At 47.6% G+C, this 26,846-nt stretch overlaps 1 protein-coding gene across 1 annotated transcript in view; it reads left to right on the top strand.

Annotated features, from left to right (window-relative positions):
* LOC140387825 (calcium/calmodulin-dependent protein kinase type 1D-like) overlaps positions 1-26,846 on the top strand; it is a 331,474-nt gene that overhangs the window by 295,180 nt on the left and 9,448 nt on the right. The window contains exons 8-9 of the mRNA XM_072471001.1: positions 21,217-21,304; positions 22,631-22,769. Of these exons, the coding sequence (XP_072327102.1) occupies positions 21,217-21,304; positions 22,631-22,769 (227 nt within the window). The remainder of the gene's footprint in view (positions 1-21,216; positions 21,305-22,630; positions 22,770-26,846) is intronic.

Genomic DNA, 26,846 nt, shown 5'->3' with positions numbered 1-26,846 from the left:
TTTAAGAATCCTTTATTAATATCCACTGGTCAAGCTATTGTTGAACTAGACACTGGACAGTTAAACACTGCAGTCCGAACCAGGTCTGTTTACAGGGTAATTAGTACTCACATCTTTCTCTTGTTTCTCTCCACACTTCCCTCTTGTCTTCTCAAAGCTCACCTTGCCTCACCCCGCTCCCTGTTCCCTCACTCCTATTGCCGTTAAACTGATGATCACCCAACTTCACCTCCTGGCCTCCATGTTATCCGATATTGTAAAGGGTCCTTTCTCTTGAGGTGGTCTCTTTCTCTCTTTAGATCTGCCATAACCACCCCTCTTTAGGCAAAAGGACTAACCCTCGATCTGTTTCTTCTCAAAAAACAACCATCCCATATCCAACCTCCCATTCCACTCAAAGGTCCGAGTTGAATCCTGTGAAGGACTAAGACCGCACACTCTATATTTTTGTATAATATATATGGATATGCTCAGCGTTGTTTCTAAAAAAAAATTTTAAACCAAAGAACTTTAAAATGGCTGAAACTATGTCTCTCTGTGACCTCACAGCAAAAGAGGCCACGACCTGGCAGTTTTAGGAAAATTCACACCTCGTTATCTCCGAGGGGCCACTAACGACCATGTGGACTGTGCAGCCCAATATCAAAGAGAGCGACACAAAGGCTATCTGCATTTAACAACCCAGCTTCTGTCCAGAATGAGATGGGTCATCTGCTAATACTTAAACCCCATCATCTTCCTTTCAATTCATGATGTCTGAGATATTTAACAGTCGTTGGAAACCAGACAATGGAGAGACAACCTTTATCAGGGATGGTGGCGAGGTGGGCCTCTGGCTTGTGGAACAGGTATCACAGAAAAATACAGTGCAGAAAAGGCCCTTCGGCCCATCGAGTCTGCACCACCACATGAAAGACACCTGACCTGCCAATCCCAATCCCATTTGCCAGCACTTGGCCCATAGCCTTGAATGTTAAGACGTGCCAAGTGCTCATCCTGGTACTTTTTAAACCCGCCTCTACCACCCTCCCAGGCAGTGCGTTCCAGAGCATCACCACCCTCTGGGTAAAAAGGTTTTCCCTCAAATCCCCCTGAACCTCCTGCCCCTCGCCTTGAACTTGTGTCCCCTCATAACCAATCCTTCAACTAAGGGGAACAGCTTTTCCCAATCCACCCTATCCATGTCCCTCATAATCTACAGCTCGATCAGGTCGCCCCTCAGTCTTCTCTGCTCCAGCGAAAACAACCCAAGCCTATCCAACCTCTCTGTAGTGATCTCTATGTGTGCATGTACACAAGGGGTTAATGTGTAATCAGTAGCACCACATGATCACTAGAGAGCCGGACCAACAGGGGTATAAAAGGCAGCCACATTGGGTCTCTCTCTCCCTCTTGGGTGCACTGTGATCAAAGCAACAGCAGACTAGTTTAGATGGCCAGTGGAGTTACATATAGTTACCATAGTTAGATCTTGTTCACCTTATCACTAGTATCAAAGTTAAAGTAAAGAATTCATGTAAATATTGTTCTAGTTACTCAATAAACCTTTTGTTACTACTGGACGGGTTCGAATCTTCTTCATCGAGATTCAGAATACCTCATCACTAACCAAGGATTGAGTAGCACATGTTACCTACCACACAGGTAACAAAACACTCTCTTCATAACTTAAATGTTCCACCCCAGGCAACATCCTGGTGAATCTCCTCTGCACCCCCTCCAGTGCAATCACATCCTTCCTATAATGTGGCGACCAGAATTGCACACAGTGCTCCAACTGTGGCCTCACCAAAGTTCTGTACAACTCCAACATGACTTCCTTACTTTTGTAATCTATGTCCTGATTGATAAAGGCAAGTGTCCCATATGCCTTTTTCACCACCCTATTAACCCGCCCTTCTGCCTTCTGAGATCTAATGTTGTCTTGCAGAACTGCATAGACTCAGTCTGCTGAATAATAAAAAAGAACTAGATGAGTGTAAATGGGTGAACATCCTGGCGCTCCCACCTGAACAGCTCTGTGGGTGTACCGAGAGTGTTACTTTGTGGATGTGAGGCGTGGAGCTTACAGAAAGAGACCAACTTGCTAAATACATTTGAAATTCAGGTTTAGAGGAGAATAAAAAGGATCAGCGAGACAGGAAAAATAACCAATGATGAAGTGCTGAGGAAGGTGAATAAAGAAAGAAATTTGCTGAACAGATTAGGAAAAGGCAGAGAAACTGGGTGGGAGACGTATTAAGAGGAAACGGGCCAGTAAAAGATGTTATAAGATTTCAGGAAAAGGAGAGATGAAAATATCAATGATGGACGGCTTGGAAATTGGAGGATGTTATTGTAAAAAGGAAGACCCTGGCACAGGGTGGAGAGACTTTGGGAAGACTATGAGCTAATGACCTGCCTGAGGGCAGAGCACACATGGTGAGGAGTGCCCCTTAAATATTCATTTGGTTTCATGAGCAGTGTCACACATTTTGAGCTTGTGCGCTACATATATATTTCTAATTCATTCAAGGGGTGTGGGCTTCGCTGGCTAGGCCAGCATTTATTGGCCATCCCTAATTGCCCTTGCGAAAGTGATGGTGTGCTGCCTTCTTGAACTGCTGCAGCCCATGTGGAATCCTGATCAGGCGGAGAATGGGGCCGGCATTCTCCGACCTGGCGCTGGCGGGATCGCCGTTCGGGGGCCGTTGACAGCGCCGCACCCCCCCCCGGCGATTCTCCGGCCCCCGATGGACCGAGTGGCCGACGGGTTTGGCCGGGTCCCGCCGACGTGGATTGCTCCCCTCCCACGTGGCAGGACCTGGAAGGTGAGTGTGCGGGGGCCGTCCTGGAGGGGTGGGGCGGGGGTATCCTACCCCAGACGGGGGCCACCCCGTGGTGGCCTGGCCCGCGATCGGGGCCTACCGATCGGCGGGCGGGCTGGTTCTGTGGGGGCCTACTTTACTCCGCGCCGGGACCCTGTAGGGCGGAGAAGGGAGCCCCTGCGCATGCGCGGACTCGCGCGGGCCGTTTCCCCACCGGCTGGAGCTGCGGAGACGACTCCAGCACCAACCTAGCCCCCTAGAAAGGTGAGAATCCCTCACTTTCGGGGGCCATTTACGCCGGAGTCGTTGGCGACGGTTTTCACGTCGGCATGGGGACATAGCCCCATTTTTAGAGAATCCTGTTGAAAAACGGGATTGGTGCCAGGTGCCAGACCCGTTCCCAGTCTGCCCCCCGCACCGCCACCCATAGCGAGCTACCCACACGGGCAGGAACATGCAAAGTGCTGATTTACATGCATCCGTGTGTAATTAACAGGCTGGAAGCCAATTCTGCCCCTGTCATGTTGGTCTGACCCCCACACTGGGAATTCCCCCGGACGGACATTGGCCGAAGTATGGCCAAACACAACCCTGGTGTGCTGGACCCCAAGAGGGGTCAAGGGGATCATCCCGTAGCTAATGTGCCGCTCTGCCTCTGCCAGGCTACAGAGGGGGGGGGCGGTTCCCAAGGGTCTTGGGGATTGGGTGGGATCGGACTGTGGGTGTGGGGCTGCTCCCTGACCCCTCCCTGGGGTGGGGGCCCCGTGTCTGGTCCGCCCCTTCCCACCCTGGGCAACCTGAAGATCATCCTTGATATGGTGATCGTAGACAGTCCTCTGTTCAACAACATCCTCCTGATCTGACTTTTTAAACTCTGTAGTGGCTTCCTCACCCTGAACTGCTCTGCCTGACAGCTGGTGAGCAGTCCAGGCAGTTCAGTGAAGAATCAATGTAGGAACACTTTCCCTTTTCTTAACATCTGCTTCCTTAGCCCGGAACCTGTCAAACTGCAGCTTTTTGAAGTGTCCGAGGCTTCCTCAAAAGCCCACAACACTTGAAAATGCTTTAAATCCCCTGAGATCCTTTGAAATGCTAAGCATCCATTCAATTTCACAGAGGAGTACCATTTCACTAGCCTGTGATTGACAGCTTAATGGTTCAGACACAGTTGCTAGGGGGTTTGTTTATTTATCTTTCCCTTCATGCTTGAATGCATCTCAAGTACCCTGCTTTGATGCTAACCACAATGTTTAATAACACTCCTGCTATGCTTGACAGCTCCTGACCACATCACGGCAGCTCAGTGGTTTCACTTCCTCTTTAGCTTCCGCTGGTGGGAGAACTTAGACTCCAGAACGGAAGGTCCTAACTCTCTATGGCTGCCTAAATACTTGAATTCTTGCACCTGTTCTAGTTCTCTGCCTTCTATAAATATATGAATATTTCTTTGTGATTTTGAGATATGCATCACTTTGGGTTTGAGGGTGTTCGCTTTCATTCCAGCGATCGTGCTGGCTGCTCCAAGTCTAATGGTTCTTGCAGCAACCACAGAAGGATTACAAATGCTTTATCATCTTCAAATCTACCTGATGTTGTAGTTCATCCCCCACAATCTGAATGCCAGATTCTGCGTCTTCCAATGCCTCTTTGACCACTGCTTCTGCACAGAGATTGAAGAGGACTGGTGATAAACAACACCCTTGACAAATCCCTCTTCCAGCTACACATGGTGCTGGCTCTCCTCTCACATCGCTGTTTGGCCCATGCTTAGATTTCTTTGGAGTCATCTATCTCCAGTCTACTCTCAGCCTGACAGAGAGCTTAATCCGGTCTACCCAATCAAATGACTTTACAAAATCCTGAAAACGAACATATACTTCCTTTGCAAACCCTAACCTGCGTTCACTCATTGATCTCACATTACAAATGGCTTCTCTCATCCTTCTTCCTCCCTGCAATCCAAACTGCTCAACTCCATCGTCGTTCTGCACCTTCTCATTCACTCTAACGTCTGATAAATGTTGGCATTTGTTCAAGTACTGATGCTACCATCAATTCACACGAGACGATTAGTAGAAGTGAACATTGGTTTTAAGAAGCCAGATCTGGGCCTGCCTGCGACTGCTCTGTACTGAGTGCCGCCTACAGGCTGCAGATCTACATACCAGCCCCGAGGGGGCGGAGCCACAGGCAGAGCCCACAAGGGCATCAACATAATACAATACAATACAGTGGTGAATTGTAGCAGCAATACGTTCACCACAAGTATGAAATAGATGTCTTCACCAAAACTTCGATCACAATTCCGTTATTCTAGTGTGGCTAATGCAGTTGTAAAATTGGATATTCGATGGCTTCAGCAACACAGAATTGTTAGTGGTTCATGGAGTGTTTGATCATCTTTCTGTACCCTTCCATCACATTCCCGAACAAATATAATTCTAGCTTTGTTAGACAGTTAATGATCGTGGTGTCGATGAGCTTATTCCTCGTATCCACTCTGTAGTGAACTGTGTGTGTGTATTCCCGTGGGGTTTTCAATTACTACTGTTCTGACTGCACATGCACCAGACAGCTGTAGTCAGTCTCCAGTCTCTCACTTGCCCTCAGCTCTCCATCCCACAGAAATGTATATGAAATCCATATCAGGCGCTTATATCAGGCGCTTTAGAAGCCTGCTGAGAATTCCAGAGGAAGTCCAGTGAGTATTCCCAGTGTGCTCTAAAATCAGCATATATAACTCTGCAAACATTTAGAACTTTACAATGTTTCGCTGCAAATCTGCAATGGATGTGAAAATTCTCCAGTCTAACAGCCGTAAAAGTTATATTTTTTTACTTACACCCAGGTTAAATGAATGGTATCCCAGTGAAATTCCAAATTATTTACAGACCTAATGGGTACGAGATTACTAAATAAGTTAGACTTTATAGAGACAGCTGTAGGCAGGCTGGTCCCAGCAATCTGTACCCTGCTGTTTAGCTGTCTGACTCTCAGTCTGCTGTCTAGCCTGGCAGCATTTAAATTGTTATCTGCACTATGTCAACACAGCCTCGCCTATCAGTTAATTAATTCTCCAACTTTAGAATCCAGGGAACAATGAAACAGCAGCATTCCAATTTATAGACTTATGTAGACAGTCCTTAAATCTTTGGTAATAAATGAATTCACATGGTTTCATTGGTTACATGGATCAAAAGTGACTGGAGGGTTTGTTAGCACCGCTTAATGGGCAGTGTGTATAATATATTTTCAGTTAAATTATCTGGTATTTTTGGATGGCATTTTGAGCTGTGCAGCCGTGTTTTCGAAATGCAAACACAATGCAGTAGCTCTGACTTACTATATGACGATTCTCCAATTGAAACAGTTTTACAATTCAGCATTTTTAGAAGCGAATTCAATGAGTATATCCTAAGCTGCAGTGGCTGTTCATGTGATCCTTCCTCAAAGAACCCACTCTTGGTTTAACTATCTTCTCCAAGTACATACTTATGTTGGACACCGTTTTCCTCCTCCAGGTCCCATGACCAGTTCTCACTTCCCACTTCACTCTCTCCTTGAATCCATCCAGTTTCTGCTGTGTACAAAGCATCCTTTGTGACTGGCCATAGTGTTCCTTCTTGGCTTCGTAGTGGAATTTGCCACATTTACCATGCAGCTCTTCTACAGTGCCTCTCTTCTGTTGGCACTAGCCTTGTTGGCTCCTGAATGAACTGTCCCCAGGAATCCGGGGGCTGTACTCTTCATTGGCAGCACCGTAGCCTTGGGGGTTGTGAGCAGGGGAGCCCTCTGTGGAACCCACTGGGAGGACACCAGGTTTACCTGACCATCTCTGCATGCTGCTGCCGCACCCCCTCCCACCCATGACACCAGTGCTTCGCTGTGGCGATGGAGAGTAGGCAGCTGCGTTGGTTAAATTGGACAGCTGTCTCTGGTTGTCAGGCAGTTAAGCTGCCAAGGTTCTTGCTGCCTCTGATATCCTGTGGCAGCTGGAAGACAGGAGGCTCCACTCCCGGTGTCTTTTTGCCGCCATTTTACCGGGTCTCCTGTCTCCCAGCCAGTCTCCCCGAGAGATGGTAAAATTCAGTCCCGTGGTTGATTCCTATCCTCAATTCCCCCTTTTCACCTTATCCCCATTCCCTTTGATTCCCTTAAAAACCTATCTGGTAAATGAAGCAAGGCAGACATTTTTCTTTTCCTTGACTGCTAAATGGAATGCCTTTGCTCTGGTGAATGATAAGTTAAACAACATATCCAGGTTCCAGTGACAGGCAAACCTGAGACTTTGAACACACTTCCCTCTTACCAGACCGGCAGAACTATGAAGCCTTCTGTAAGAACATCACAGCGTTGAAAGGAAAAATTGTTTAATAGGATTTTACTGTATCAATTTTAATTCCATTTAAGGCAGTTTCTCAGTGATTAATGGCTATGGACCTAGAAAAGACTGTTTGCATTAATAGCATACCATTGTTTAACAAAATCCTAGGACATTGCGACCACTTTTTAAACAGAGGCATTTGAAATGATCACTTGGAAGCCATGCTTTAAAATACAGGGTGGTGGAATTTCATATAAACACTTTAAAGTTGTGTGTTAATATTGCAAACATTAATTTCCTGATTTATTTACAAAAATAATGTACATTTCAGGCAGATTGAAATGCTTTTCATTATAAGGGCAGCACGGTAGCAAAGTGGATAGCACAGTTGCTTCACAGCTCCAGGGTCCCAGGTTCAATTCCCGGCTGGGTCACTGTCTGCGGAGTCTGCACGTTCTCCCCGTGTGTGCGTGGGTTTCCTCCGGGAGCTCCGATTTCCTCCCACAATCCAAAGATGTGCGGGTTAGATGGATTGGCCGTGTTAAATTGTCCTTAGTGTCCAAAACATGTTGGGTTTACGGGGATAGGGGAGATGCGTGGGCATCAGTAGGGTGCTCTTTGTAAGGGCCGGTGCAGACACAATGGGCCGAATGGCCTCCTTCTGCACTGTAAAGTCTATGAATTCTATAAGTAGCACTTGAAAAGTAATACATTGAAGAATTTTGATGACATCAAGTCAGAATTTTATTTAAAATTAGAAGCCTGATTTTCAAAATATTGCCTCAATGAAAGAGTTACGGAGCAGAAATCCCATTGTTGATCCAGTATTCCCCAAAAAAACCCTATCAAAATGTCGAGGAGAACCTGCAGGATGGTGGAAAAGCAATGACAAATTAAATGGGAATAACGGGTGGGATTCTCCGGCCTCCCAGCCACGTGTTTCTCGGCAGCGGGAGGTGGCACGCCATTCACCGGGATCGGGATTTTCTGTTCCCGTCGCAGTCATTGTGAATTCTCATCGAAACCACCCCCCGCGGCCCCCTGGAGACCCGCGGGCGGGGTGCACTGCCGATGGGACCAGAGAATCCCGCCATAAGCAGATGGATGGAGAATTCCGGCCAGCATCGGTCAAGGCATTTCACAGGAGTTGGGCTCAGTCCCTTGAAACGAGGATGCCGTCTGCCTGGATTCTGGATTCGTGAAGCCTCAGGTCACACGTAGGGCTAATACTGGAGCCATCGGTCTTTGGGCAGACAAGAAACACCCTGAGGTTGGAAGGTAACAAATGAGGCACCTCAACTTAAAAAAGGCGAGGGAGAGAAAACAGAGAACGACATACCTGGTAGCCTGACATCAGCAGTGGGGAAAATGCCGGAATCTATTCTAAAGGATGTGATAACTGGATATTTGGAAAATAATAGTGAGATTGGGCAATGGTGAGATTTGTGAAAGGGAAAATCCTGTTTGACAAACCTGCTAACGTTTTTTTTAACGATGTTACGAGAAGAATATGTAAAGGAGAACCAGTGGATGTAGTGTATTTGGATTTTCAAAAGGTCTTCAACAAAGTTTCACACAGGAAGGTAATGAGCAAAATTAGACCTCATGTGATTGGGGGCAATATATTGATTAACAGACAGAAAACAGAGAGTAGGGACATACAGATTATTCTTAGGTTGGCAAGCTGTGACTAGTGAGGTACGGCAAGGATCAGAGTTTGGGCCCCAGCTATTCACAATCTATATCAAAGGTTTGGATATGGGGACCAAACGTAATATTTCCACGTTTTCTGATGACACAAAACTTGGTGGGAATGTGTGTTGCGAGGAGGATGCAAAGAGGCTTCAGGGAGATTTAGGCCGTCCACGTGAGTGGTCAATAACGTGGCAGGTGGAATGTAATGTGGGTAAATGTGGTTATCCACTTTGGGAGGAAAAACAAATGCAGAGTATTTAATAAATGGGGAGAGATTGGGAAATGTTAATGTCCAAAGAAATCAAGATGTTCTTGTTCACAAATCACTGAAAGCTAACATGCAGGTTCAACAAACAATGAGGAAGGCAAATGGTATGTTCGGCCTTTATTGCAAAGAGATTTGAGTACAGGAGTAAGGAGGTCTTGCTGCAATTGTATAGAGTGTTGGTGAGGCCGCTCCTGGAGTATTGTGCACAGTTTTGGTCTCTTTATCTGAGGAAGTATACATTGGTCCTATAGAGGGAGTGCAAGTGAGGTTCACCAGACTAACCCTGGGATTATCCTGAAAGGAGAGATTGAGTAGGCAGAGCCTGTAGTCTCTGGGGTTTAGTAAAATTAGAGGTGATCTCATTAAAGTGCACAATATTCTTATGGGGATCGACAGGGTAAGTGCAGAAAGGATGTCTCCCCTGGTTAGGGGGGGGAGGTTGGAGGGATGGCTGTGGACTAGAACCAGGGGACACAGTCTCACAATAAGAGGGTGGCCATTTGGGACTGAGAGGAGGAGGAACTTTTTCCGTTGGTGGTGGTGAATCTTTGGAATTTTTGACCCCTGGGTCTGTGGCGGTTCAGTCATTGAGTACGTTCAAAGCAGAGCTCGATAGATTTCTAGATATCATTAACATCAAGGGATTTGGGGATAGTGCGAGAAGATGGTGTTGAGGTAGAAGACCAGCCATTATCTTGGGCGGCACGGTGGTTAGCACTGTTGCATCACAGCGCTGTGGTATTATCAGAACTATCAGCATTACAAGGGTTAATGTAATACCATAAATAGCCATTAGAGGAGCTGCAGATACTGCTATATAAAGCAGTGATACTAGACCTTAGGGGCGGAGTGTGTGCAGGAGACAGCTGGTGAAGGACATCAGAGTGTGAGAAGGTTAGATTATAGTTTATACCAGTGAGTAAGATTAGCATAGGTGAGTGTAGTTAGATGTTATTGATCAATTCTGTATTCTAAAAGGACTAAGTGTCGAAACCCAGTTTAGTAGTGTAAATAAAATCGTAGCTTTGTTTAAGTAAAAGGTCTTTGTGGAACACTATGCAAACCATCCGAAATAAGCAACACAAAGAACACCACAAGCTCCAGGGTCCCAGGTTCGATTCCCCGCTGGGTCACTGTCTGTGCGGAGTCTGCACGTTCTCCCCGTGTCTGCGTGGGTTTCCTCCGGGTGCTCCGGTTTCCTCCCACAGCCCAAAGATGTGCACGTTAGGTGGATTGGAAATGCTAAATTGTTCCTAGGTGGGGTTACATAGATAGGGTGGGGATTTGGGCCGAGGTTAGGGTGCTTTTTTCAGAGGGCCGGTGCAGACTCGATGGGCTGAATGGCCTCCTTCTGCACTGTATGATTCTATGATGTAGTTAAATAGCAGAGCAGGCTTGAGGGGCCTTCTGCTGATCCTGTCTTCCTGAGGAACTGGGAGTTGGCGCGGTGGAGGGGGCGGTGGAGGTGCTTGGGTGAGACCGCAATTCAGCTTGGACAACTCCCTTTATCCTTCCCTGTTTCCCTGAAAATTTATTCTATTCAGGTTATTATTGATTTCTTTTTGAAAGCCACAATAGAATTTGCCTCCAACGTGCCCTTGGGCAGTGCTTTCCAGGTCTTAACCATTTACCATTTTTGCTCATGTCGCCTTTGCCTCATTCACCATTCACCTTAAATCAGTGCCCACTGATTCACAATCTCCAGCCTATTGGAACAGTCCTTCCACTTCTGACGCCTTGCTGCAGCAGGGATTGTGCAGTCTGTTCCCAACTCGGTTGCAGCTTGTTGGATGCGGCAGCACCCCTTGGCACGGTTCACAGCAAGTTCCTCCCACGCATCGCTATCAATTCATACCCTGTTCAGTGAGGCCTTCACAATGTCCATAAAACATTATCTATGATTAAGATAACTTTGAATAAGGCGGCCGAAAAATAACTGTGAGGTTAATTGCTCATGGAAAGAAATGGATGTTCTGGCGAAGGAATCCAAACACAAAATCACTAACATGCCCAGAAGAGTCGAATTTAATGCACCAACCATTCGTTAGGGTGCAATGACCACTGTGCTGGGGGGTGACACCACCAGAACACAGAGCCGCAGTCCCTGAAGCAACTGAATGATTTATTGAGTGAAGACCTTTCCTGTTCTGGTGAATGTCATTAGTTTCAAGGGCTTACGGGCCACGTCCGTAGCAATCTGTAAAGCACCGACTAAGGTGGGCAGATGCAATTATGTTCCTTGTAACTGTTGGAATTTAAGAGATCCCTCTGGATATCTAAGTTGTACAGGACGTTTTGCAAATGGAAAGCAGCTCCCGTTCACATTACCCCTTCATTTCTGTGTCACAATTTCGGAATGGGGCTTGTACGGCAATGTCACGTCAATTATCATAAAATGCATTGGCAATGTTTATGGTAGAAATATTATACGTTAAACCTTACGAATGCAGAAAACTATATACATGATCTTGTCATGCTGTAACGACAGAGCTCCCAGCATTAGGTACGCAATTAATTGCGCAGATTTGAATGTCATTTTAGGTCTTTTAAGGTCTCTTCCAGCTATGTTTAGGGAACTGCAAGTTGTCACGTATCTAAGACGTGAAAGATATCAAAAAGGGTTCAAATCAAACCTTCCTTTTTTTGCTTGTTGAAAACATGGTGAACCGAAAGATGGCGACAGGTCCAATAATTCACAAGTTGGCTGTCGTTTCTGCAAATTTCTAACGTCAGTTACAGGAAAAATGTTCAACTCACATCCTTGAGGAATCTCACCCTCTCATTATGAGGGCACATTGCAATCAACTTCACTCCCCGGCCTGGCGCTTCAACAAAGGGAGAGGCATTAAACCTCTACCGGCCAGGCTGTGCCTGAAAAGCAGAGTGTCGCGATGCAATGTGGCCTGTAACTGCTGGCAGACCCCGCTCCCAGGATCTACCCGGTAACTGCTGGCAGTCCCCGCTCCCAGGATCTACCCGGTAACTGCTGGCAGTCCCCGCTCCCAGGATCTACCCGGTAACTGCTGGCAGTCCCCGCTCCCAGGATCTACCCGGTAACTGCTGGCAGACCCCGCTCCCAGGATCTACCCGGTTACTGCTGGCAGACCCCGCTCCCAGGATCTACCCGGTAACTGCTGGCAGTCCCCGCTCCCAGGATCTACCCGGTAACTGCTGGCAGACCCCGCTCCCAGGATCTACCCGGTAACTACTGGCAGTCCCCGCTCCCAGGATCTACCCGGTAACTGCTGGCAGACCCCGCTCCCAGGATCTACCCGGTAACTGCTGGCAGACCCCGCTCCCAGGATCTACCCGGTAACTGCTGGCAGACCCCGCTCCCAGGATCTACCCGGTAACTGCTGGCAGACCCCCCTCCCAGGATCTACCCGGTAACTGCTGGCAGACCCCGCTCCCAGGATCTACCCGGTAACTGCTGGCAGACCCCGCTCCCAGGATCTACCCGGTAACTGCTGGGAGACCCCGCTCCCAGGATCTACCCGGTAACTGCTGGCAGTCCCCGCTCCCAGGATCTACCCGGTAACTGCTGGCAGTCCCCGCTCCCAGGATCTACCCGGTAACTGCTGGGAGACCCCGCTCCCAGGATCTACCCGGTAACTGCTGGCAGTCCCCGCTCCCAGGATCTACCCGGTAACTGCTGGCAGTCCCCGCTCCCAGGATCTACCCGGTAACTGCTGGGAGACCCCGCTCCCAGGATCTACCCGGTAACTGCTGGCAGTCCCCGCTCCCAGGATCTACCCGGTAACTGCTGGCAGTCCCCGCTCCCAGGATCTACCCGGTAACTGCTGGCAGACCCCGCTCCCAGGATCTACCCGGTAACTGCTGGCAGACCACGCTCCCAGGGTCTACCCGGTAACTGCTGGGAGATCACGCTCCTGGAACTACCCGGTTCGTGAGATCTAACGCGATCACATGAGACGTCGCAATATGAAGTCCAGCCATTGTGGGCGGGATCACTTTTTGGCAAATCTGCTTGTCTCGCTCTTAATATGTAGTTCCGAGACGTAACCAAGGTGTTGGGATCTATCGATACCTTGGCTGATTGCAAACTCCCGTTTATACAAAAGAACAGAGCAATGCAATTGATATACAACTAACCTTCAGTTGACGGAAAAATAGGTCAACCTGACTCTGTGGTGATCTAATGGCTGGTCAAACAAGGTTGTCCCAAATGACAATGGTTCTTGAGTGGCTCAACCTGGCTGAACCACACCTGCGCACTGCGCTGTGCATTGAGCAGAGGCAGGGCGAACTCAAACCATGTGATAGAGGTGGAAACAGGTGGTCTTAGTGATGCTGCCGATGTGTGGGCGGAAGCTCAACTCGGACTGAACTATGACATCAAGGTTGGGAATGATTTGTAGATGTACAAAGGTGTGGAAATGAATCCTCTGCATTCGAACCATTCTGGTGCTGAGACCTGGGTCCCGATGAGAGCAGAGGCGCTGGAATTGATGAGTTACGTTAGCTGAATGTACAGACTGACCAAAGCCAGAGTAATCGGGAGCACACAATACAAGAGTACTCACAGGAACAGAGTGAGTTACAGCGAAAACGTTGGAATGTGGTTTAGTATTAATGCTCTCATCCCTGAGCCAGTAGACTGTGGTTTATGTAGCACTCCAGAATTTTGAGGTCAGAAATCCAGGCCGATGCTCCAGTGCATTACTGAGGGATGCTGACCCGTCAGAGGTACCATCTTTTGGGAGCAACACTAAACTGAGGGCTGGATTCTCCCGCCTCGCCCGCCGCAAGAACGCCACGGGTGAGCCGCGTACAATGGAGAACTCCATTGACCTCGGACGGGAGTCGCCGGGCGGACGCGGTCAGAGAATCCCGCCCATAATCTCCATCTGTTCTCCCTGGTGAACATAAAAGATCGGAGGGCACTGTTTTGAAGAAGAGCAGAGGAGTTCTCCCTGGTGCCTTGGCCAACATTCATCCCTCAATCAACATCACTCACACGGATTGGCTGATCGTTTTCAGCTTGCTGTTTGTGGCACCTGTGCCAATTGAGTGCTGCATCCCCACAACAGTGACAGTACCTCAATGGGCTCTAAAGTACTTTGGGACATTCTCAGGTCTTGAGAGGCACTTTATGAGTTTGGATCTTCCTTTAAGAAGAACAGTTTTGGCCCAGCATCAAGCTCGGGTTTTCGGCAGGTCTGTGTCCTGAGCCCAGGCCCTGAAATTGAATTGGCAATGCCCAAATTAATTTCACATATCAACTTCTTATAGGCGAGCCCGACCCCATTCAATTGATTTGCACTGGGTTTAAATGAAAATTGAAGATGGAATGCCACCATCATCACTCCCACTGCCTTCATTTTCAGCAGTTAGTGTTTGCACATTGTACTGGAACAGGAAAGGGAATGAAATCCCAAAGCTTTTCATCTTTTTGCAGAGTAACATGACAATATGCTAGTTATATTATTCACAGGCTCTTCAGTGGCATTACAGTCTCTGGAGTCAATATCCTGGACATAGAAGCAGACATACTGATGATCATTCACCAGATCCGTGGCAAATCCCATTAAAAGAAAAAGTACATAAATGGAACTCTGTTAGTTAACTTTTAAAGTAGGCAGTTTATGGCTGTGCCTAATAAACAGCTGCTACAGCAGGTCTGCCCAGGGTTTTTATGATGCTGCAAACTCATCACGTTTGCAATGAACCCAATCATTTTATCTTACGTTAAAGGGGAAATGTTGAATCAATTCAGGCAACATGTGCACAGTCCATCATTGAAAGTGACTGCAGGCTGTGCAACTGTTCCAGAAGTGAGTTGTGACGTATACTCTGAAGTTTAAATGACATGTTCCTGATTACTGTTTCCTGGACAGATACCACAGGAACATATTTGAACTGATTAAGGCCCCCAGGAGGGCATTATCTTTTATATAACCAATCGATGCAATGTGGCAAAATTAGTTCCTTGTGCAATGTCTTCATCGTACTCCAGAAATTAAGATCTGATGTGATATATGCCGGGAGCTTTCCTCGTTCCTCTAGTGATCCAGTTTGTTCTAGTGGAACGAGTTTGGATGCAAGGTAAATTGTTAAACTTGAGTCTGTGGGTTGAACTGCTAACTCCATACATAAGGCTATGAGTTAGAAACGGTTCTTCAGAGTGGTGTATGTGAGTATGGTACAATTGGGGTTCACGGTGGAAGCAATGTGACAACATTAGGTGGCATAACCCCTGCTGTTCCCCAGTCACTTATCATGCAGTTCAATGCTGAACTGCCTCATCCAACTGCTCACTGTCCTCAGCACAACTCCGCTGGCCCCATATCACCTTCCAGCAGGGATCTCCCAGGCCGGTACCAGCTGGAGTTCAGTTGGCAGCTGTGGAGTCAGTCCGGTTCCACGACCTGAGCCCAAATCTCAAGGCTGACACACTGGTGCAGGACTGAGGGGATGCTGCACTGTCGGAGGTGTTCCTCTTTCAGTGTGACGTTAAACGGGCACCTTGTTTGACCCAGCGGGAGGGTGGAAAAGATATCCCATGGCACTATTCCGAGGGAGAGCAGAAGAATTATCGACCTTGGGCAATATTTATCCCTCAATCAACATTACAAACAAAAAACATTCTCTGGGCAATATCACTTCGCCATTTGCTGGAGCTTGCTCTCATTGGTGGAGATGTTTTGTGCAATTTAACAGTGACCACACTTCAAGAGTACTTCACGAGCTGAAAAGCGCTTTGGGATATTCTGTGGTCGTGGGAGATGCTGCATAAATTCCACTCTTTCTTCTGTGATTGTCATTCAGGGAGCAAAAAGAAAGGCTGCTGATTTATTTCCGCCCTCGCTATCTCATATTTTTCTTATTTTATATGTTCTCCTATAAAACGCAGAAGCACTTTGAACAAAAACAAAATCCCTATAGAGTTTCTTTTTTTGTTTATCAAAAGTTTTTTTTGAACTTTCCCCCTTGTAGTAATAATCTATTTGTGTAGTCGGCGAAGAGTGCAGCATCCAGTAACTAACAACACTGAGGAGACGTGGGTAAAGGGATTGACTTTGTTGTTGAACCATAACTTTGCTTAGATTTTAAGGGCGCAGGGCTGGACGGAAGGCCAATATACATCCGCAGAAACATCAATGTGCAGGTCATTGTCCATCAGCAGAATTGTAGAATTACGATTCAATTTTGTATTGACACAGACAAGTCTAAGACTGAACATAAGGCATTCCAGGGTTTAAGAGTTTGCAGGTAAAGGAATTTATGTGGTTTCCTGATCTCTGTCTGTAGCCATATAACATCCATATGACAGCTCCATGTACTTGGCCCATGTGATTATCAGATTGAGGGGATTGTTGAGGGAAGGAATGTTTATTGGACAGGGTTGAAAGCACAAAATGTGTTTTTAAACAGTTTGATTTGGTGTTTGACACATATGGGGCAGAGTTTGGCAAAGTGTCAGTTTCTGGCCAGAAACAAATCCAGGTTTTCCATCCAGGTCTTCTGATATTTTTTAAATAAAATAACATTGGTGGATGTGTTTAGCGCCGTCACCTCTGGCGGAGCCTCATCGAGCTGCCAACCCCAACGACACAGAGAGCTGGGTGCCCCGATCAGCAAGAACACTGAACTCACTCCCGACCAACCCCCCCCCCCCCCCCCCCCACCATACCGTAGAGGACCCCACGCAAGCTTTGAGGTGATGCCATCCCCCACTCCCACCATGGAAGTATCGGGGAGCCCTTTCCCCCCTCTCCCCTCCACCCCACCCATTCTGCAGCACACACCCCTCTCCCCTCCCACCACACATAAGGGGAATCGCCCCATCGCCAATTGAGAAGGGTTTGCTCCCTCTCAGTGTCCCCAGGCACTGCCATGGCGACAGGGGTCACTTCCCAGCCTCAGCCCTCGACCCCAGGTCCTCCAGGTATCTCCGCAGCCCCCGACGTGATCGCCCTGACTGGTTTTCAATTTTGAAAACCAGCAGCGCGTCATACCGCCGGGGCGGGGTACACCACGCGGAGCTGGAAGGTACGGCGTGAAGCCGTTTAACTATATTTAAATTATTGGAAATCATGTTCATGCGCCCTTTCTGGGCCTGAACCTGATCCCATCACTGGCAGGGCCGGGGAAGATTTCAAACTGAGATCTCGCCAGTGCAAATCCCATTATGGCACACCCGCGAGATTCAGTGGCCATAACGGGATTTGCACACGTGTAAATGGGTCCGGGAAATCGGGGCCATAGGCCGGGAATTCCTGCTGCAGCTTTCTTTGGGCCGGCCGAGAGTGGACGGGAGAATCTCATGCGATGTCCAAGTCACTTTTCAGATGATGTAAAAACCTGACACAATTGTCCCAGTGACGTCATGTGTTTCCCAAATTCAATGTTGGGAACATCATTTCCATACATTTAGGATATCATTATTAGGCCTGTATCTCTCCCCACCCCCCTCCCCCATTCCCCAGAGGAAAGTCCATTCACACCGGCATGGAACCCAACTGGTTTCCCAAGGCATGCACCTCTCGAGCAGATCTCCCTGAGGAATTCCATTGAGTGATTCACTCAGGAGGGGGGGGAGCGGGTCATGCACTACCTGGGCAGTGCCAGAGTGGGAACGGGTGGTGTGTCTTGGGGGGGCGGGGGTGGAGGCGGGGAATGATTCCAAGTTAACTTTTGCGCAATGGGGTGGCCTTTAAAAACTGTGCCCCGATCTTCAGAAAATGAAGTTGTAGGTGGGATGGGCACAATCAGAGCTCACCGTGCCAGCATGGTGTCGTGGGACCCACCCCTTGCCTGCTTTATTTCTCCATGTCCCGAAGAAACAGCGGAGAAGGTCACCATTGGTGCCGACGTTTTCAATGCCGCTTTTCCCACCCGCTATCGGCCTTTGCCAAAATTCGGGAAAATTCCACCCATATTGTTTGAACATTTTTCTTTTAAACCTTATAGACTAGCCAGTCCCTTTGGCAGAGAATTTAACCTTATTTAGAGCAGGTTCCACAACACCAAAACAGTTCTTCATTCAGAAAACGAGGTGGCTCAAAGTTTATGCTTGTACTTCCCCTGTGGGTGTACTCTACTGTCGAGAGCAAGTCCTACATCACTAACCTGTGTGCAGACAGCATCAAAATAATGGACTCAATGACAACTACATTCAGTGGCAGCTCCCCCTGAGGCCTCCGATGACATTTTGCCTTTGGTGTATTAGATAATACTCTACCCTGACTACTCTGACTCGAAGAATAAAAAATTCAGTTTCTCCTGGCAATAAAAAACACTTTGGAAATCAGAAGAGGCACAAGTTACCAGAATTGTACCGTTAACCTCACTAACACAATCAAATACTCCACTGCTTAGCTTGACATCAGACAAAGGAGGGTTGTGGTAGTTTTTATACCGTGATGCTCAGGTGCTGCTACTGTGGGAATGTTCCAGAAGCTGGAACTACTAAGGCTGAGAAACCACATAATTGAAGAGGGAGAAAGTTTAGCCTCTTGTGGTTTTGTTAGTATCCCAGCTGTTGTTAATTTTCTCTGAGTTACAGTAAATGCGTTCAGGCGTCTGCTAGAATTTCTGTTGCCCAGCCGCCTAAGGACCTAATTGGTACTTTATTTCGGGTCTTTCCCTTATTGCTATGAAACAAACTCTCACAGGATATTTTAAATTGAGCACTGGGCCAAGGTAATTTCAGACCTTCACGTAGTCACAGAACACAGAAGGTCCTTAGAACCTGTCGCACCTCTACCTTTTCCCAGTTCTGATGAAAGGGCATTGACAAATAATGCAAGACGAGTTATGTAAATTATAGAAACAGACCGATGTGTAAATATTTTACCTTATCCTTCGTCTCCTAATGTATGTCCACCCTTAGCCTTGTTTTGTATATTACAAAAGTCTTAATAAAAACATTTATATAAAAAAAGAAAGGGCATTGAGCTTAACTTTGGACAGGATTCCCGAATGCGAGTGGGTCCGGAGTTTCCTGCTGGCATTCCGGTTCCCTGGCCCAGTCCAGACTCCCGGCCGTTTGCCGGGACGGTTCTGGAACGGTTACCCACCCACAAGGCACCTCTCAGACTGGCCCTGTGCCTGTCCAATGGCTGCAAGTCTACAACTTCCTTGGGAACTTGCCAGATAGCAAGAGGAAGAAACCATGGCTGAACACTTGTCTTTCCAGTTCAGACAGAGATGAACTAAATCTCCATAAGTGTTGTTCTGGCAGGTATTGGCTACTTAAAATAGAGAAAGCGTAGCACCTGGAGTCCTCCCTAGTCCTTATGGACCGGCACCACACCATGGTTTACCCATTAAACCATCGCACCAGTAACTGGATAATTGTATTGGTCATTTCCCTTGCTTCTACACGGGAGAAATCTTCAGCTGGTGGAGGCTGTAACAATGGTGTGAGGACTGGTTAACAAGGATGAACAGAGTCAGATGAGACTGATCCTTACTCCCATGGGTGTAAATGTAAGTTCTGTTTAAGGTTGGCCTATTGTTAATGGAGCATCTGGAAAACAAATTGACTATCTACCAAGGTAGCAGGAACTTTGATTAATTTGCTTAATATTGTTTGATGCTTCAATTTTCTCTTTCAACCCCACCTTCCCAAAGAGCGTGCCCCATGTCCTGTGTATTTCTGTAGACAATCCTGATGGAGGGGACCTCATCGAGCCTGTCAAGATTCTTACAGAGCTTGACGTGGCAAACCAAGATCACTATTTTCAGATGCATTAAGGCAACAGGGCAGGACGCCACCAGTTTATCGCCGCGATGGGCACTTTTCAGAAATCCCAGGAAGTATTTCTTTACACACACAAGCTGTTGAAGCAATTTTCTGAGAAATCAGGGGGCGATGCTCCGAGCCCCGCGCCGGGCCGGAGAATCGGCGCAACCGTGGTACGACGCCCCGACGCCCGCGCGCGATTCTCCGAGGTGCGGAGAATCTCTGTGCGAAGGGTCAGGGGGGCGGCCTGTCGGGGGGGGGGCGGGGAAAAGCGATCCTTCACTGGGGGGGGGGGGCTACGATGGGGTCTGGCCCGCGATCGGGGCCCACCGATCGGCGGGCCAGCCTCTCCCCCCCGGGCCTACATTCCTGCGCGGCCGGCCCCTGAACACCGACCCCATGTTGAGTCGGGGCCGGCGCGCTGAAGCAGTCCCCCGGGCATGCGCAGGTTGGCGCGGCACCCATTTGGAGCCGGGAAGGGAGGCTGGAGCGGCATGAACCCCTCCAGCACTGTGCTGGCCCCCTGTGGGGGACAGAATCGGTCGTCCCCGTGCCCGTTTTGCACCGTCGTGAAACGCGACGGCGTTCACAATAGCGCGAACACGTGGGCTCCATGTTGAAGAATCGCCCCCCATGTATTGTGCCAACATATGCATAACGTATCACCGATAACGCCTGGTTCTCACACTGAAGAGAACTGGTTTCATTTCAGATTACGTGTGTGTGTGTGAGATTCGGGTTTAAAGAGTATCAGTGATGAATGCTTTTAAGCAGACTTACAAGCTGAACCTACCCACAGGAAGCTGAGTTGAGCAGCTTTCCGTTAGCAAAGTGATAAAGAAATGTGTTTGGGGTGAGAAGATTTCACATATTGTAACCATTAATTATAACAATAGGAGACCTCATCCAAATAGTACCTTTAAGATGTTGTATTTATTGGCTGACATTTAAGATTTATTTTCTGCCAAGCTCCAGTTAGTTTAACTTTATTGGAGTTGGTTCTTTACTCATGCACAGAAGGGTTTCGGCCTATGCCAATGGGCCTTTAAATGGTCCGGGCAATTTTCAGTCCCGCCCATGACGATTCCTGCTGTGGGTGGAACCTGGAAATTTGCACCCAGATCTTAACCACTCGCTGTGTGAAAAAGTATCTCCTCATGTCTCCATTGCTTCATTGGCTAATTACCTTTCGTGCTCAATCCTTCCACCAATGGGAACAGTGTTTCCCTCTGTCCAGACGCCTCATGATCTTGAACACCGCGATCAAACCTCCCCTCGACCTTCTCTTCCACAAAGAGACCAGTCTCCAATCTTTCTACATCACTAATAGAATTTATTCAGAGTTGCATTGAAACCTGCAACATGCAAGAACTGTACTTGGTGCAAGTAACCTGTGCTCTTTGTGTTGCAGGATTGCCGGAGACACAGCATTGAACAAGAACATTCATGAGTCTGTCAGCGCACAGATCAGGAAGAACTTTGCAAAGAGCAAATGGAGGGTGAGCAGTCCATTATCCCACACTGCAGAGAAATGAAATGCATATCAGCAGATAATGTGTTTAAAAATTACAAATCATGGTCAATGGCCCATTTTATATCTGCCTAACTTCCAGAGTAGTCTGTCCATTAAAATTCAGCTCATTGGGGGCCGGTTTGGTGCTGGGTGTGCATTTGCATTTAATAATCGCTGGTTGTCATACTTCAGGATTCTCTAACGTCCCGGGTCAGGGTGAGAATGATTACTTTGTTGAATGGCTGGGTCTAGAGGTTTGCTACTTCAATGAAATTGTGGGCAGCACGGCAGCATAGTGGTTAGCACAGTTGCGTCACAGCTCCAGCGTCCCAGGTTCGATTTCTGGCTTGGGTCACTGTCTGTGCAGAGTCTGCACATCCTCCCTGTGTGTGCGTGGGTTTCCTCCGGGTGCTCTGGTTTCCTCCCACAGTCCAAAGATGTGCAGGATCGGTGGAGTGGCCATGCTAAATTGCCCTTCGTGTCCAAAAAGGTAAGGTGGGGTTACTGGGTTACAGGGATAGGGTGGATGTGTGGGCTTAAGTCGGGAGCTCTTTCCAAGAGCCGGTGCAGACCCAGTGGGCCAAATGGCCTCCTTCTGCACTGTAAATTCTATGTTTCGATGATTCTAACCTTGGATAATTCCATTCTTTTTATCAACAGCAGACCCGGTATTGTTTAGTTTTATTCCTTTCCTGAGATGCTGGCTGGACCAGCATTTATTGCCCATCCCTAGTTGCCCTTCAGAAGGTGGTGCTGAGCTGCCACCTTGAACCGCTGCAGTCCCTGAGGTGTAGGTACACCCACTGTGCTGTTAGGGAGGGAGTTCCAGGATTTTGAACCAGCGACAGTGAAGAGGCGGCGATATATTTCCAAGTCAGGGCAGTGAGTGACTTGGAGAGGAACCTCCAGGTGGTGGTGTCCCCATGCTTCCACTGCCTTGTCCTTCTAGATCGTAGGGGTCAGAGGTTTGAAAGGTGCTGCTGAAGTAAGCTTGGCGAGTTTCTGCACTGCTTTTATATGGTACACACTGATGTCACTGTTTAAAGTGGTGGCCTCTGTCTGTCAAAATGATCAACCCTGAGACTTTTAACAATATTATTGCGCAATATATGCAGTAAATCATCCCAATTGGTTATGTGCTTTAAGATGAATTTCCTAATGGAACATACTCTCTTTGGTCACTAGCATTTGTACTCTATTCTGTGACCCGCCCCCCCCCCCCTCCCCTTTAATAAAATGTACAGTTTCGGAGCATTGAACTTAACTGTTTTCCTTCCTTAATGTTTCGGAATTAAATTTTCTTCACTTGCAGCAAGCGTTTAATGCCACAGCTGTTATAAGACACATGAGGAGGTTGCACCTGGGCAGTAGTCTGGACGGATCAAATTTGAATGCACAAACTAACCGCAAACCCAGCAATCCACTACCAGATGTCTCATCTCGTAAAGATTGTAAGTACTTTGCAACAAAGGATTACATTTATCGGGGGGGGGGGGGGGGGATTTTCCAGACTTTCTGAATGCTTCAAAGTTTAGGCGGAATTCTGTTTCTTTTAATTCATTCACGGGGTTGCGAATGTTGCTGGACCAGCGTTTATTGCCCATCCCCCAGTGCGGGATTAGAGTTTCCAATCACAGTTTTCCAAAATACATTTCGACAGGAAGGGAGAAATTCGCAATTCACCAGCAAGCACCTCGCTCATTGAGAGAACACAGCAGAGGTTTCAGTCCGCTGTCCTCCCCGTGACATTAACTACTCAGAGAATAGTGTGCAGCACACATCTAACCTAACTCCCAAAGGGTGTCATGGTAGCACAGTGATTAGCAATACTGCTTCACAGCACCAGGGTCCCAGGTTCGATTCCCGGCTTGGGTCACCGTCTATGCGGAGTCTGCACGTTCTCCCCGTGTCTGTGTGGGTTTCCTCCGGGTGCTCCGGTTTCCTCCCACAAGTCCCAAAAGACGTGCTGTTAGGGTAATTGGACATTCTGAATTCTCCCTCTGTGTACCCGAACAGGCGCCGGAATGTGGCAACTAGGGGATTTTCACAGTAACTGTGACAATGAAGATTATTATTATTATTATGGAAGCTGGCAGGTGAGGAGGAATCTCGCTGATAGTAGACCATCAGCAAATCAGCCCTCTGAAATTAACGCAACCGTTTGTCATCATAACATAATCGTTGTTTTCTTAAAGTGGTCTATGAGCTAAGAATTTGTGTGTGTCGCCCTCTTTTCATTTACGAGTGGTTCAATTTAATTCAGACTTAAACAAGGTTGAGGTTAATTTATTACAAAAGCTACTGCTGGAAGTTACTTTGGTAAAAGTGATAAAGTTATTAACTGAAGTACAGATGCAAAGATTAAAACGCAGACGAAGAGAGATGCTTATCAAGATGAGATTTCAAATCAAACTCTGCTTGAATTCCTTCTTTCCAAAGTGAAGGGGTTGAAGCTTGAGGTTCAGTTTCACAGCTGCAATGGCTTCTGTAGCTGAAGAGCTGGAGTTTGCCTTTGCAGGCGGACCCAGTCAGCAGGGTGGGACCTGAGAGTGAGTGCTGGCCTCTGTTTTCACTTCTACAGTACTGTAGGTGGTGGTCCTTGATAGCCTGATGTAATCCAACAGTCTATAACTGTTTGTAGAAACCTTCCTTAGGGTTTCCCTGGTGAGAATCAGTTTCTCATTCAAATTGTCTCTCTCATGCTGTTCAAGCAGCTTCCAGCCTCTTCTTATGGTATGTAACTCAAAGATGGCTGCTCCCAAACCGATTAATCCTGCTTCCATATGAGGAATTGGACAATCATACAGCCCTTCTCCCACTGAGGGTTCTTTGTCTGGCTTTTCATTCAGGTCGTTATCAGTTAATTGTCTTTGTCCTGCCGGAAGACCCGCAATCTTATTTACGTTTGTGGAACACTCATTGAATTACAAAAGAGTAATTTGCGACCCTTCTTGAGTTAAACAGTCTGATGTGCGAGCAGTCTGTCCATACATCCTTTCTGAACAAAGGCTTTTTAAACAAATGTGAGCAAGCGTGCTTTTCAAACAGTTGACCGTAAAAATCTGAAATATCATAACTACACATTTGTGACAATTTTTAACCTTATAAACTGCTGCAACCCAGTTTAATAATACTTACCTTTTGTTTTTATAAATTCAGAGCACCCAATTCATTTTTCCCAATTAAGGAGCAATTTAGCGTGGCCAATCCACCTACCCTGCACATCTTTGGGTTGTGGGGGCGAAACCCACGCAGACACGGGGAGAATGTGCAAACTCCACACGGACAGTGACCCAGAGCCGGGATCGAACCTGGGACCCTGGAGCTGTGAAACCACAGTGCTAACCACTGCGCCAGTGTGCTGCCCCCAATAATAATTCTCACATGATCATGTCAAGCTAAGCACTATATAACTAATCCATTCTTAGCTTGTGTATATAATCTATATATATATATATATATATATATGGATGCCGCTAAATGAAAGTTGCCGTCGTCCCAGGTAATCAAAGGCTGCTCTCCACCTTGAGAGAGTTGATTGGTGGTGATTTAACCGGCAAGTCGGGGCAGCACGTTCAGGGCAGCACGGTAGCACAGTGGATAGTATTGTGGCTTCACAGTGCCAGGGTCCCAGGTTCGATTCGGAGTCTGCACATTCTCCCCGTGTCTGCGTGGGTTTCCTCCGGGTGCTCCGGTTTCCTCCCACAGTCCAAAGACGTGCAGGTTAGGTGGATTGGCCATGCTAAATTGCCCTTAGTGTCCAAAAAGGTTAGGAAGGGTTATTGGGTTACGGGGATAGGGTGGAAGTGAGGGCTTAAGTGGGTCGGTGCACACTCGATGGGCCGAATGGCCTCCTTCTGCACTGTATGTTCTATGTTTCTATGTAAGTCACCATCCTCAGGTGTGGGGCAAGGTTGAGAAGGCAGGGTACCTGTTATAACCTGTAAGTACCTCACGGGGTGGGAACCATTAACATCCCCGTGAACCTTGCATAATAACAACTCTCCCGTTAAGTGGGCGGGGGACCTCTAAACAATGTCTAGTTGTAGGGGATATAAAACCAGCCAATTAGACACCAGCAGGCAGCCTTGTTGGGATCCACCGTGTGATGTATCCAATAGTTATTGTAAATAAACTAAGTGTCCTTGAACTACTCGGTGTGGACTCCTTCATGGCCTGATAAAAGTGACCTCAGCCGGTACGGGAATGGAACCCGCGCTGTTAGCCTCGCTCTGCATCACGAACCCACCATCCAGCCAACTAAGCTAACCGACCTCCCATCACTAAATACAGACTGGAAGAAAACCAGCTCATGGACAGGCAACAAGTAACTGGAGTTTTTAAATTGCATACGAAATACCTTCCAGAATCATAGAAACCGTACAGTGCAGAAGGGGGCCATTCAGCCCATCACGTCTGCACCGACCCTCCGAAAAAGCACTCTTACCTAGGCTCACGTCCCCGTCCTAGCTCAGCAACCCCACACAACCTGCACATTCCTGAACACGAAGGGGCAGTTTTATCATGGCCAATCCACCTAACCTGCACATCTTTGGACTGTGTGAGGAAACCGGAGCACCCGGAGGAAACCCACGCACACACGGGGAGGATGTGCAAACCCCACACAGGCAGACATGGGGAGACTGTCTAAACTCCACACAGACAGCCACTCCAGGCGGGAACTGAACCCAGATCCGATGCGCTGTGAGGCAGCAGTGTCCCATTGTGCCACCCTGGTCAATAAATCTACTGACTGATGTAATGCTGATCAAAGTTGCATTCATATACAAAACTCCTTCTGTATTGACCTGACAACGTACCTCAGCCTCAATCCTGGATCTCTTCGGCATCCACTGAACAGGATTGTAGAATGATTACAGCAGAGAATGAAATCATTCAGCCGTGCCGTGCCCCGTCAGCTCCCTGCAAACGAAATGTAGCTAGTTCCACCTCCCTGCCTCCCCCCTCATCCCTCCAATGTATTTTCCCTTCAGGTTCTTGTCCAATATCCTGTTGAAAGCCGCTGTTGAACATGTCTCCACTACAAGTGCTGTCCATTCCTGTTTCTAACCACTCGCTGTGTGAAAAGGCTTTCCTCACACCACCTTGGTTTATGTCTTAAATCTATGGGCCTCTGGTCAATGAGCACAGATTCCCGCTCTCTGAACCCTTCATGATGCTTGTACTACATTTCCTCCTAGCCTTCCCTTCTCTTTTTCTCGTCTCTCTGCACATTTTTCTCCTCAGCGAACTCTCTTTTGAAGACCACTATTGAATCTCGGTCAGCACCAACCTATAAGGCAGTCTGTACCCTTCAATCTGTAAAATGTCTTTCCTCAACTTGTCTCTGCTTCTCTTAATGATCACATTCCATCTGATTTATCAACCCTCCCTCGATTAGAAACCATTTCTCTCCATTTGCCCCATCTGAAAACGTGAGTTTCGAACACTTTTATTACATTTCTCCATCAGCCTTCTCTACTTTGATGAGAATAATTGTAGCTTTTCCAAGCTCCCCACGTGACTGT

This window comes from Scyliorhinus torazame, chromosome 13 (assembly GCF_047496885.1).
Source record: "Scyliorhinus torazame isolate Kashiwa2021f chromosome 13, sScyTor2.1, whole genome shotgun sequence".
Lineage (NCBI taxonomy): Eukaryota > Metazoa > Chordata > Chondrichthyes > Carcharhiniformes > Scyliorhinidae > Scyliorhinus > Scyliorhinus torazame.
This window is presented reverse-complemented; position numbering and strand designations above follow the sequence as displayed.